The sequence below is a fragment of the Nasonia vitripennis genome, assembly GCF_009193385.2.
Source record: "Nasonia vitripennis strain AsymCx chromosome 3 unlocalized genomic scaffold, Nvit_psr_1.1 chr3_random0004, whole genome shotgun sequence".
NCBI lineage: Eukaryota > Metazoa > Arthropoda > Insecta > Hymenoptera > Pteromalidae > Nasonia > Nasonia vitripennis.
The window spans coordinates 3,746,900-3,760,393 of record NW_022279623.1 but is presented as its reverse complement, the minus strand read 5'-3'; the positions used below and the strand labels follow the sequence as shown (position 1 = coordinate 3,760,393).

The following is a 13,494-nucleotide window of genomic DNA, read 5'->3' as shown; positions in this document are numbered from 1 at the left end:
GTAGAAGCGCGCGGCTATAACAGGCGATTGTCCGTGTTCGCAGATACGCAGCTCAGATGCGTCAGAGCGCCGTCTATCTCCATCAGGGGCCACAACATCTTCCCCAACAGCAGCAGCCGCCGCCGCCGCAACAACAGCAACAGCATCCTCAGCAGCAGCCGAGAAATCAGTCGCTGTCGAGGGCAGCGACGCCTTCGAAATCGACGGCGTCGCGGGACACCGAGTCCGGAATTGGTACTCTCTCCGAAATGTCCTGCCCATCCGTCAGGCGCTCGCAGAGGGAACACTCGCACCAGCCTCACTCGCTTCAGAGGCATAACGAGTATGTCAATGTTTTGATTTTTGAATTTATATTCTGCTTTTCGGGCACTTTCCATTTATTGAAACTGATAGCTTATCTTACAATTTATTGGTTTGTTATTGAATCGCAAATTTTAACAAGATACCATGGATTCTTTATTCAATTGCAAATGCAATTTGCTCGTCTATCGTTTATCGATCACCTTTGATTTATTTAGAGTTTAACATGACTCATGTATGAGATGATATCAGAAAATTATTACGCCCAAGCGATAAAATAAAACTGCTAGACGTATCAATCACTCTCAATGAATAAATAAATATCGAATCAATTCTTTAAAAAAATTGTGTACAAACAAATCATCTTCTACTAACCGAATTAATAGTCTGACCAGTGGAGAAGCGTCGCACCACCTGCGCCGTTCGTTACGCGAGTCTCGTGGCCCGTCGCTGATTCACTCGGATCATCACTCGCCGGGCCGTTCGCTGCCACGGGACTACGAGGCCGCTGCTCGATTGCAGCCCGGAGTGGTGGGGTCGACTCGCAGCAGCAGCGGCGGCCGATGCTGGCCGGATCAGTCGCAGCAGCAACAGTTCGCCAGATCGGCGAGTGCCCGTCTGCCGCGTAGCAGACACCCGGCTGCTATAATCGATTACGACGACGACGACGAGGACGACGACGACGACTACGCCGAGAAGTCGTCGGGTCAGGACTCGAGGGATGGTGAACGCAAGATTCAGCAGGCAAGTTTCAGTCACCGTAGTTTTGTGTTGTGATTATATTTCGGTGTATTTATAGTGACAGGGTGGCTTGAAAATTCAAAATACAAGTGATTTCGAAACGCTGCCGCGTCAGGAAGTTTGTAAAACGTAACGAAACCACGTACGTATCGGATTCGCGAGACGCGGCTATGACGTGCGCGCTGAAAACGTGTGTATTTTTGGGAATGCAAAATAACTGTCAAGTGCGCAATCTATATTTTAAAACAACAAACTTTCAACGAAAACTATCGCGGCGCTATTCCTCAGAGCTTTCAAAACTACAAATAAAAACTGTATAGCGCAGAAGTATCTAAGAACCGCGACCGCATCACCGGTCATCCCCTCTCAGCTCACTTCCGGCATGACAACGGAAAAGCCGTGTTCTCCGATACATACTCGATCGCTCGCTGATTCGATCACGCTAAAAATATAATCCCTCCCCGGAAAAACTAGACATCAGCCATTAGACTTGCCGCGTCCATCTCTTTCGGTGTGAATCACGTCACAGACCAAATAGCCGATGCAGTGGTGCCTCTCTCTATCCTCTGTATCTCTTATGCACGCGTGTTATTACAGACTGCGCTTACGGCTTTCACCTCAGCGGAGCAGCTATATAGGTTTACCTGCGCCCGCCGCCGCAGCACGTTTCACGTGACTCATCGGTATTTCTTGGTATACGCGCTCTGCCGCCGACGACGTCATCGCGCGTGCTTTTTTCTTCTGATTCTTTGTTTTTCAGAGTCTGGCAGGCTCTTTCTGCGCACGTAAGCTCATTTCTCTCACGCGCCGGGATGAAAAAAAAACGTGGTAGTTTTGTTGGGACCTGGTAGGGGTAACAGGTATTGTGACGGTGCATTGACTTTGTAGAGTTTTTGCGACGGGATACCGAAAGTAAACAGGTACACACTGGTTCGATTGATTTTTTTCTTTGTGCATACAAGCTTTCATACAGTGATTAGAAGCAATACCGATTGAAAGTGGAGCACTTGCTAAATCGAAGGTAGTTCATTGTTATACAAGTTATTGAAAGTAAAAGAGCGATTTTACATTATCGATTCGAATTTCCGATGTTTCATTGTATATTGCGCGCGAGTACATAACAATGCAATCAATGAACTGCGGAAGCACATTGACGCAATTAAAGCTGCTTTACCGGAACGCTAATAGGGATAATTCATGGGTTCGAATCGATATTCTCTTAACGCACCGCTGCACTAATCGTTTTCTAATCGATTTATAATTACCCTCGCGCAAAGTTTTTCAAAGTCATGTGTATAATAATGACGGTATATCGGTTCCCCTGAATTCGACGCTTCATCAATTTAGCATGCGAATAAAGTTTCAAAACCCATCGCGATTCAAAACATTCCTTTCTCTTTTCCAGCGCGAAGAATCAATGAAGCGCCTCCTCGAGTGGAAGCAGCGCATGCTGCAGTCGCCTCTGACCCGCAAGCCAACGGCCTCATCGTCGAATCAGCGCAATCATCAGCAGCACAATGCCGATCTGGCCAACTGCTACAAGCAGCAAGCTCTCTTGGAACTGGCAGCTCACGAGGCCTCTCTGGCCGGGCAGGCCCACCGACACTCGAGTCGTCGACGAGACGACGCTCACCACAGATCCCATCACCCGCGTAGCAAGAGCACCGATGCCCGCAGGAGCAATGCCGTCGCAGGTGGCTCGTTGCACCACAACGCTCTGCCGAGGTACAACAGCTACAGCAGCGACGACGAAGGTAGGCTTAGTCAATCGCCCGAACTTGTCATCTGATTAGAGAGAGACTGTAGTATACACGCACGCATACACACACACGTTGTTGATTGAGAGAGATAGTTGATGACTGCGTGGTTCGCGTTGTCGGGAAATCTGGAGTCGGGAGTTTACTTGTTCAGAGATCCAGATTTCTCGACTGAGCGCGGGCAGTTTATACAGTTTACAAAAACAAATTATTAATCAATGTAGAAATGAGCTTGTGGTGATGAGAGTATCTTAATGATGTAGCTTGATGTTTGGCCGCATACGATACTGCCTTTTTATGGTATACACTGGAGAACCTCTAACTTTTAAACCATAGCTTGTTCGAATAGCGCAATTAGTCATAGACACTTGGTAATCAAATTAATCGACTAGTCTTATGGATTCATGCATGTGCCTTAGATGAATTAATGAATTTTATTTTATTTTTAATTTGATAATATTTTACTGCGAAATGAATCGCATACCTTAAGTGGGAGGGACTCTAGTTTGTGCCAAGTGCTCGAAGGTGCCTACATAAACAAAAATGAAGCGTCTATCTTAATTTTCCGACTAATACTAATGTGAATTAACACGTGCCACCTGTATACAATGCGCCATTAACCAATCGATCGGCTGACTAACCGAGCCAGGGCCAAGCTACCTGTATGTACGTGTCTAGACGAGAATATCCAACCCCCTCGATGACTTTTTCCTCGTGGCCGTACGTCGACGATGACTACATAACTGTGAAGCAAATAATAATCTTAAGAGTGTGAGAATTGGAGACGCAAATGATGTACTGGAGCGCTTCTGTCTGGCTCCCTTTGTCTTCCGTGCGTCTGTTGTTGTGGGCCTGGGCTCTGGGCTTTATGGTGACTGGGACATGTATTTTTATTAACACTTTGGTACTTAACAAACTTCCTGTTCTCCCGTACCCCTGTCCTACTATTTTCGTTGCCTTATCCGCTCCTGAGAAATTTTACAAGAGTAAAAAACGTTATTGTTTGTTTTTAACACTTTATGTTACCGGTGGATAATATGAACTACGACAGAAATGTCTTGGAACGTATCAACAAGTTGTCGGAGCTATGAAAGTGCGTCGACTAACTTCTTGATGCGTCACGAAACTTTATATAAAATTAGATTCGAGCAAAAGTATAAATTTCGAAACGAAAGTAACAGCGATAGAGTTTTTTTTCTAGCGACTTGTAAAATATCTGACCTTGTAAGATATACATAATTCCTTAGCTTCGACGGACCCGGAACCTTTGCTTTGCATGACGCATGTCGCAGGAGAGAAACTAATAAAGTCGTTTTGACCCGAAGCTTATATACATATACGAGCAATATTGATGCAGTTGTTGAATTAAGTAACGATTATTAATATGTCTAAAAAAGTACCTCTCGCTGTTATATCGGTCCGAGGTACAGTTTCATCCAGCTCTGTTCTTTTTCTTTATCTCTCTTGTTCTGCCGTTCTTCGCCTCTCTTACCTCTTCTGTGGCTTGTGGTCCTTGGCACCTCCAATCCTGACATCAAAAGGGTTTCACTTTCACCAGTATCCTCTTCGCCTGGATAAACTGGTTGTCCAAGAGACGAGACCTTGAAGTTTGGAATTTGAAAAAAAGAGAGTATCACTGTCGCGATTATATTACACTTTTACCTTTTCTGCTCGATTTTCGCACTGTAAGAGAAAAAAATTCTGTAAAGTTCTTAATTTCAATATTTCACGTTGATTTTCCTGCTTTACTGTAGAGATTTTTATATTAATAAAAAAATCAGCTTGCTTATTTATATTTTATATCTCGAAAAAATGTTAAAATGCAACGACCGTTAAGCTCTTCAAGTTCTCGTCCCCTAAATCCCGCCGAAAATCTGCAAATTCGCCAAACACACAAGTACTAAAGTGTATAACAAAAAACATGTCTCTGTTTATCACCTTCGGGTCATCCAGAGCTGAGCGACGTCCGGCGGAAGCGCACGCGCAGGCCCCCGCACACAGGCAGAAGTCCGCGTGGCTTCGAGAAGGAGTCAGCACAGCAACAGCCACCGACCAGCATCGTTCCACCGCCTGTCGCCGTGAAGCCGCAACCGCCACCACCACCGACTGCCGTCGTAAGATCGTCACCCGCGCGTCCTGCATCTTCGATGAACCATCATAGCGACTTTGGAAACGCCGCGAGTCTGGACACCGGCTACGAGGAGATGGCGTTCCCGAGACCAGCCTCTAAGATGGAGTCCCCCATGAGAGTCGTCGATAAGGTCAAGAAGCCTCTGGGGATTCTGAAGACACCTGGGGTCTACGCGACTAACCATCCTAGTACGAGGAACGAGGCTGGGAGACTGAGTACCCTGGCGGGATATATTCCGCCGGAGACCCAGCAGTGGCCGGTGCAGAAGAACGTGCAGTGGGATTCGTCGCCGCACAAAATTCGCGACGAAGAGGAGGAGGACGACGAAGAAAAGGAAGAGTGGGACTCAAAGATCGACGAGAGCAAGGTCGTGAAGGAATTCTCTTACCAGTACATCAGGCAGGAGGAGGAGGTTCGGGAGGAGAGCGACGCGAGTACTGGTAATCAGGACCAGGTGAACCTCGTGCAGAACAGAATCAGGTCTTTCGAGTCCACTAAGGATGGTAACGTCCAGACTACTCCGGAGAAAGACACAACGACGGCTGTGATGCAAGAACCGCTGAAAGTGTCACCACCACAGGCCAGCATCGAAGCTCATGTTTCCAGACTACTCGAGTCACCAAGAAAGCCAACAGCTGTGGTGATTCGTGAATTCGCTCTCGGCGAGCAGCAGGAGGAGGCCGCGAGACAGCGACAGCAGCAACAGCAAGAACAACAATCAACGGACCGAAACAAGTCGGTCAAGGATCTGCTAGCTGACTTTGAGAGAAAATCTCAGCAGGTGAAGCAGCAGGAGCAGACCGATCGTCAGCAACGAGACCTCCCAAAGCAACGGGCTGTCTTCAGCGATACCGAGACTCTGCTGTACGAGACCGGCAGCGACCTCGATCAGCCGGATGACGAGGATACCGACCAAATCGTCCCCAAATACAATGCTCAATCCGAAGAGAATACTGATTCTGAAAAGCAAAAAGATGATACTGTAAATCCAGCCTACGCCAGGCTCAGCGTCGCGGAGTCTCTGGTGACCCACGGTGATCGGCTCTCAGAAGAGAGTGACAACACCAGTCCCACGCCGAAACAGCAGCAGCAGCAGGATGATTCTAATATGGAAGAACACTACCTGCCCATGACTCCCAGAAAAGCGATCTTGGATCCCAACAGCGACGAGAGACCTATGCCGAAGATGATGGAGAGCCTGTTTGCCGGTCTAAGGGAGGAGAGCTCTTACGTTGAGATGACGCAAAACGGCACGACGAGGTCTCTGCTGGCTCCCAACAGTAGAGGCAAGCAGGACTACAACGACTACTCGACTCTGGATAATCCGCACTACGAGTTCGTCTGCGTCGCGGACAACAAGATGGAGCCGGTATACATGGAGCTGAACCAACTGGGCCACAATGACGACGTGCTGAAGGGTTCTGTGAAAGACGCTGCGAATACCGAGATGCCAAACTCGAGAGGCGACTTACCCGACATTCTGACCGCCCTCAAGTCCGACAGCTCCGACGCCGACGACGAGTCGTCCAAGGATCTGGATTCCATCGACGCGCCGAGGCATCCGAGGTTCAGTCTTTCGGATACTTTCCGACCAGCATCCTACTATCTGGGAGCTAGCCAGACACTGATCGCCGAGCTGCACGACTCATCAGACAGCGAACTTGTGTCACCCCCTCCAATACCTACGTCACCGCCGCCGCTCGACGATCTCGATTCACTCGAGATGCAGGACTCGCTCGAGGTCAAGAAGGTTTCTCCTCAGGTCGCCATGGCCAGGGATTACGGCAGCCAGCGAAACTCGCCCAATTCATGGAACAAACCTGCAGCGCAAGTGGAAGTGAGGCGTTCGCCGTCGCGCTTCTTCGAGACCACCATGAGTTCCACCTTCCGCGACAGCCGCATGTCCTTGGAGAGTGCCTCAGGTAGCGACTCGGTCGAGTTGAGAAATACCGAGGAGGAAGCCAGACACCGGCAGCTCAAGCGACGTCCCGTCAGTGACGACATGTGCGAAGTCCTCGACAGCCTGGATGAACTCGAGTCGCTTGGAAGTCGGTTCGACGGCACCAGCATAGACCTCGATCAGTATCTGGAGGAACTTCAAGCTCGGGATGCCTTTAACGTGGACCTCTATGCTAAGGACCTGAGCTACAACAGTATCTACGGCCTCAACGAGAACATGCTGGTAGCTGACAAGTTGCAGAAATCCAGCTATCCGGAGATAGGCAAATCTGGGCCGACGAGTGAGTCCAATAACAGCCTGGACCAGCCTTTTCGCTACAGCACGCGCAGCAAGACCAGTTCCGCGAGCAGTTTGCCCTCGATGAGGGTAAGCGAAGTACTACCTACAACAAGCCACCAACACTCTCAGAGTTTCACCGGAGATGCGCATTACGAGAACGTCTCGAAGTTCTCGCCGTTGAGAGGATCTCCAGCCGTCGTTGAGGCGAGTCGTGAAGATCACGGCTACAGAAGGGAACAAAAGAGTGTACCGTCACCATTGGCGAACGTGGTGGCGACGCATAGCCGGGACTCGAGTTATTCCTTCGTCTCGGGTACCGCCTCAGTAGCGAACTACTCAGCGCAGCGACCAGCTAGCGCACAGTCCTCCCTGGTAGTCCACTCGCCTGTGGCTATGGTCCAGTCGACTAACACCTACATCGAGCAGCGGACAACGCCACAGCAGCAGCAACATCAGCAGTATCACTCGAGGTCGGCGAGTCAAGATTCAGCGCGATACTCTCTATCACCGAATCACAGATCCTCCTCGAGTCAGGATTCGAGTCAGTATCCGCCGTCGACGTCCACGGTTGTGCCCAGGTCCGCGTCTACGATACCCCATTCGCAACCCAGTGATCAAGGCGGCGCGCCGTACTATTACTCCGATTTGCAGGCTGCCAACTCTGACGCACAGTATCAGCACCAACAGCACCCGAGGCCCTGCACTATTGCTCATACTTCAAGGCTACCGCAGCTGAACAATCAGCGAGGCGATGCGACGGGTTTGAACAAGCGCAACGACATCGGCAGAATGGTCAACCCAATACCTAGACAGATGCCGAGGCAGATCCAGGTGGACGATATCGACGAGGCCAGGAGAATCGCGGCAGAGCTGAGGAAGACCACCTGTCAACTGCTGGCTGAAGACAAGGCCGGACTGGTCGATCGCAGGAACTTCTACGAGGCGGATACCTTGAGGAGAGTCAAGTCCACGGATCCACTTCCAGATGTGGCGCCCACGGATCTCAATGCCAGGAACCTGTACCCACATGGGCTGAGGGACAAGTCTGGCAGTCAGACGCAGCTCAACTCCGATGGCAACGAGTTTCCCACCACCACGCAAACGTCGCATCGGAGGTCCAGGTCCCTCGAAGGTCTGCTCGACGACGCGGGTCTGCAGAGTCTCGTAGAGCAGAGAAACCGGGCGAACAGCAGTCGGCAGCAGCAGGCCGTGAACACAGCTCGACCCCAACAGGAGCTAGTTCAGCACGTCAACAATCAAAACCCCGAACCGGAGCCGAGTCGAACCAGTGCCAACAACTCTACGGCCAACAGCACATTCGAAGGTGAGGATCCCTGGGAACAGGACAGTCTCTGGCGAGAAAGCCTTCGTAGAGTGAGCCTTCGTCACGCCAGATCACTCGATAATCTCGATGCACCCTCGCCGACGCGGACAACACCCAGCACCAGCGAGGCGAACAAGGCGCGGGTAAAGATAACGCGCGGCGTAACCTACGTCAACGACAGCGTGGCGAATTCAGTCGAGCGACCCAGGTTCAAGCGACGCAGCGACGAGGAAGCCGCATCTGGTAACAGCGCCCCAAACCAAAGCAACAGCAATAATCTCGAGGAGGAGGACGATGCGTACGAGAGTCTGGCGATGGACAGGATCGGCGCGGGCGGCTACATCTGGGACCCCGAAAACGAGGCCTACCGTAAACCGGACACTAGCGTTAGTAGTTCTCAGAGCAGTAGCGGCCGTCAGCATTTTTTAGCGGAAGGCAACCCCGTCCCAGCTCAGCAGCAGCAGCAGCAGCAACAACAGCAGCAGCAGCAACAGTCAACAACAACGAGCAGCAGTTTCGAGCTCGATCGCGAGAAGCTGCGCCAGTGGGACCTGTTGTCGAGCGCCTGCTTACTCCAGGAACAGCAGCGCACCTCGATGGCACCGGCGGATGGCTCGGCGCCGGGACGAGGGTTGCCAGCCGCAACAGCATCGTCAGCAGCAGCTACAGGCTGCGGGAGCGCCGTCGACGCTTCGTCGAGGCAACTCGAGTCGACGGCGACGAAAGCAGCAACACAGGTCGTGGATGGAGATACGATAAAGCCGGAGGAGGTGAAGAAGCTCGTGGCTGCGGGACGTAGCAACGGCGCAGGTGAGTGGCTCTACCGGACTGGTGCTGGGCTCGCGTACCGAAAGTGAGAAAGATAGAGCCGAGATTGACCCTAGCGTCGTTGTTGTCGTCTTTCCGAAACGCTTACGCTCCACTTGGGAATCGATCAATTGAACGAAGAAGAAGGCACGAGACGCAAGAACTTGACACGAGAGAGACACACACGAACCACTACTATACTACTACTACCAAAGTACCTGCGTGCGACCTATTGTAAAGCTTTCGTTTTGGTCGATTTTGTTGTAAACACGGACTAGTCGTGTTCTTTTCTGTTGTATGTATCTCGATAGTCTATGCAAATAAAGAGACAGTACTGGAATTTCGTCGGAAGTTGCGATCGTAAAGGAAAAGTCTCAATTTTTTGTGTATTGCGAACAAACAGCAGTTTGCGAGGTTTATTATACTTTTAACAGAGGTTGAATTACCATACAAATATGCGTATGAATATTTTGTAGATAATTCGATGAGATAAAGCGAACCGTACATTTGTTCTAGAATAGAACGAAATTAGGGGCTACTTGCAATAATTTTATCTCGATATAGGAAATAAGTACCGCTCAGTTAGTAATTTCCAGGTATTTTTCTTCCATGTAATTACAAATAATTAGCAGTGTAGCAGTAAGATTGTATCTACGGATTATGTAAAACGTCACAGTACTTAAGTGTAACGATCAGCCTACGAGAGTTGACCTTAAATTATTAATTCGCAATTTCGACACAGTAAACTTCACGGAAAAATTAGTACTGTCCAGTTATATCTCGTTGAGTTGTCGATGTGTAACGCCTTTATATCCCGTGTACAATTCTTCTTTTGTATCAATGTGCCTTTTACGATTTGTTTATCTCGCGCGTCTTGTCGTTACTGTGCTAACGAGATTTTTTGTAAACGACTCTCTGTTTGTATCTTTTTTATTTTATGGATTCCAGGTTGTCCGGCTCGTTTTTCCAACTTGCAACGGGATCATTCCGCTTTCAGAAAGTTTTCCGTTCAAAAATTAGCTATTCACAGCCATCCAATTTTATCTTTAGTTCAATAAATAAGCGATCACTTTTTTGTTAGAGTTTGGCTTTGTTTTCTTCAACGTTTCTTGCTTGTCAATTTCGTCCGTCAGAGCGTGACGAAAGAACTTTGCGAGTTGAAAAGACGATGACAACGACCTGGGGTTTTATTTTGGCGAGTGTAAATGTGTGTATGTGTGTGTGTGTATTTGTGCGTTGATGTCGAATCGAAGATGAATTCTGTCTTCGTACTTGCCCATTTTTTGAAAACTTAAAGTTACGTACATGACGATAGCTCTCGAGGCGCTGATAATCGTATATATTTTTTGGAACTGTTGAAAAAGTTAAACAGAATTGAATTTTGTAAATATTACAAGTAAATTTAAATATGTTGCGTATGATCGATTTTTTAAAATCAAATATTTTTACTATTTTTGAAAAAAGGAAGCCTCATTATAAGAATTTCCTGGTGCGCAAACTTGATGTTCGTTAAAAGCTCGATGAGTAATCCCATTAGTTACGGATAAATTATTTCGATCATAAAGCCACGTGCTGTGTCGAGGCTCGATAATCACAATTAAACGAATAGATTCTTCTATCCTACTGCCTCTTGCGCGGCTAATCAGAATCTTAAGCGATTAATGTCGTTGCCGCCACCGCCCACAGCGGAAGCAATAAAACTTTTTTTCCGGCTACGCGATCGCGATTATTACGCTAGGAGCCGGAGTTTTAAATTAGTTACGCGGCACGCGAGGGCTCTGCTATGCCCTTTCTAACAATATGTGCGCAAGGGAACGCGGACGAGTCAGCTCAGCGGGCTTGAACCGATATCGTGCGAGGTCTGCGGCGCACGTCAGTCCAGGGCGACAGGTCGAAACCGCACGAAACGTGCATTTCTGCGGTTGGCTTTTGGAATTTCGCGGAATCGTCTTCTTACGATTCATTGACATTAAATCGAATTTCAGAGGAAAAGTTTAGATTGTGCATTAGAATTAGTAGATTTTTATGAATCTTTACAAGTCGTTGAAGCATTTACTTTTGAGATAAAATATTATTTAAAATTTTTATTGTACTTATAAGTATGAACTGTTGAAAAGCGAGATACTCTGATTAATATTTGGGGTAGTTAAAAAAATTAGTATGTAGGGATAACTGTAAAGTTTATTATGTTGAAGTTTGACATGAGAAATTGTTGGAACCATATTATGGGATCAGGCAATTTAAAACATATGAAGAAATATATTTAATTAACTTTCGTATCTTGTACAGTTACATGTTCTCACCTTATCTTTTATCTCTTAAACGTTCAACACTGAAAACAATATATCTGTATAACAATGAGAACAATACCTTGTATTCGATAGATGCTGGTACTGAAGCTGTAGGATCTAAGGTTGTACATAGATGTCAGTATTAATTTGTTTAATTAGATTTAGAGATTATCCGGATAAGCGTTTTTATTTAGTCAATCAATTTCAGGCTATGATACTACGATGCGGCGTAGATGTCTGCCGAGAGGATTATTTCGATTGCAATAAAACGATGTTTTGTCGAAAATGTGTTATATAGTATAAATGCTAGATTGTGCGATTCGTCGTAAAGCGTTTCTTGCGTCAAGCCACTGCACTCTAGGACTGAACTGGAAACATTGACACGAATCGAGGTTGCGATACCATTTAAAGGCCAATAAACCTGTTGTTGCATTCGAATTCCTTCTCTCGGAGAATCGATCAAACTATATAGCGCACCCGTTGAAAAGGCATGCAAAATTCGAAACTAGCACATAGATAACTCAACAATGTATACAAAAAATTATTATGACACTGTATTGTGTGACAATACATAAACGAATTCTTTTACATACAAATGGAACACGTTTTTATTTTCCTTCTGTGTTATTTTCGTTACCAGTTTTGTACCAAGCGCACTCATGCATCAGGTTTTGTATAAAAACAATTTCATATTTTCACTCTGCACTGTTTTTAATTTTTCATCTGCACTTTCGATTCATGTCTAAAACTGTGTACACCACGCGGTTGCAATCGCACACAAAGGCATGCGATAATAAACGCGGTTTCAAAGAAAGCCACCGCCGCTTTTTTTATACCGAACGTAAAAATAATCAAAACACAACCCACGTATCTCGTGCGTTAATCTTCCGCGTCGCTCGACATACTCACTTCCAGATGCCTCGAGCAGATGCGTCGAGAGGATCCGGTATTATGACACTTACATCTCGTGCTGCAGCGATGAGGCAACGGCGCTATGCACTAAACCTGTTCTCGCCCACTAGTTCTTCTCTCGTTCCATATACCTTTAATATAGTTACTCGTACGCGTACGCCTATACTGTATTCTACGCAGCGAATCGTACGTGTTCATTCACCTCTACATGTGCGGAAATTAGATTACACCGTCACGAGTACGAGGATGTAAAAAAATCTATCGGATGGCGGGCGTGACGACTCCATTTCGTCGATCGAATGTCCGTCGTCAAACTTTACGGTCGCGAGAGCTGAAGATGAATGTCGATGCGTCGAGTGGATTTTCTTGCTTCTATTTTGTAACCTACTGAGCCTTGGCGATTATACATGTACTCGTGATTTATGAATTAAGGATGTAATGTCGTGTCTAGCCTGCAGTGAACGTAAGTAAACCTGTATGTAATCATGCAGTATATTCTCTAACGACACGTACATACAGCTTATTAAATCTAGTTTGAGAGAAAGAAGAGTTTACGAACTCCTTCGTTATTAAATTGATAAGACTTGCAGCGATTGATTTAATTTCACCTGCATATATTGCTTCGGGGTAATGGCGCATAAATACAGTTGTAAATTAAGACACTCCATGCATCAAAATGAAAGATGTATCAAATACGCACAGTTTATAATAGATCGCGCAGTTATTGCAGCTGTAAATTTAAGCTATTTCGTAACAGAAATTACTCCCATATCCCATTTCGAGCTAAAAGCCTGGCGCAGCTGGGAAAAGAATAATGGCTCCGAAGACGCGTGACCCTTCGGTGCTAAATTACGTTGAAGTACATGCAACGCTTCAATTGAACTATTATCTCTAATACCTTTCGCGTGTTACGTCCAATTCGAAGAACGATCGAGTTAAAGACATCGCGCGCGCAGGCTGTCCCAATTGAATAAATCAATTGCTCCGTAATA

At 47.1% G+C, this 13,494-nt stretch overlaps 1 protein-coding gene across 15 annotated transcripts in view; it reads left to right on the top strand.

The window, feature by feature from the left end:
• LOC100117488 overlaps window positions 1–13,494 on the top strand; it is a 153,041-nt gene that overhangs the window by 90,018 nt on the left and 49,529 nt on the right. For 8 of the 15 annotated variants that reach the window (XR_004345221.1, XR_004226997.2, XR_004226998.2 and 5 more), the window contains exons 8-10: window positions 44–322; window positions 687–1,044; window positions 2,447–2,795. Coding sequence is in view for 12 of the 15 variants with exons in the window: in XM_031925790.2 (XP_031781650.1) it covers window positions 44–322; window positions 687–1,044; window positions 2,447–2,795 (986 nt within the window). In the remaining 3 variants the exon portion in view is untranslated. Of the gene's footprint in view, window positions 1–43; window positions 323–686; window positions 1,045–2,446; window positions 2,796–4,751; window positions 12,187–13,494 lie in introns of those variants that run through there. The other 7 variants (XM_031925784.1, XM_031925786.1, XM_031925783.2 and 4 more) reach the window with 1 other exon arrangement.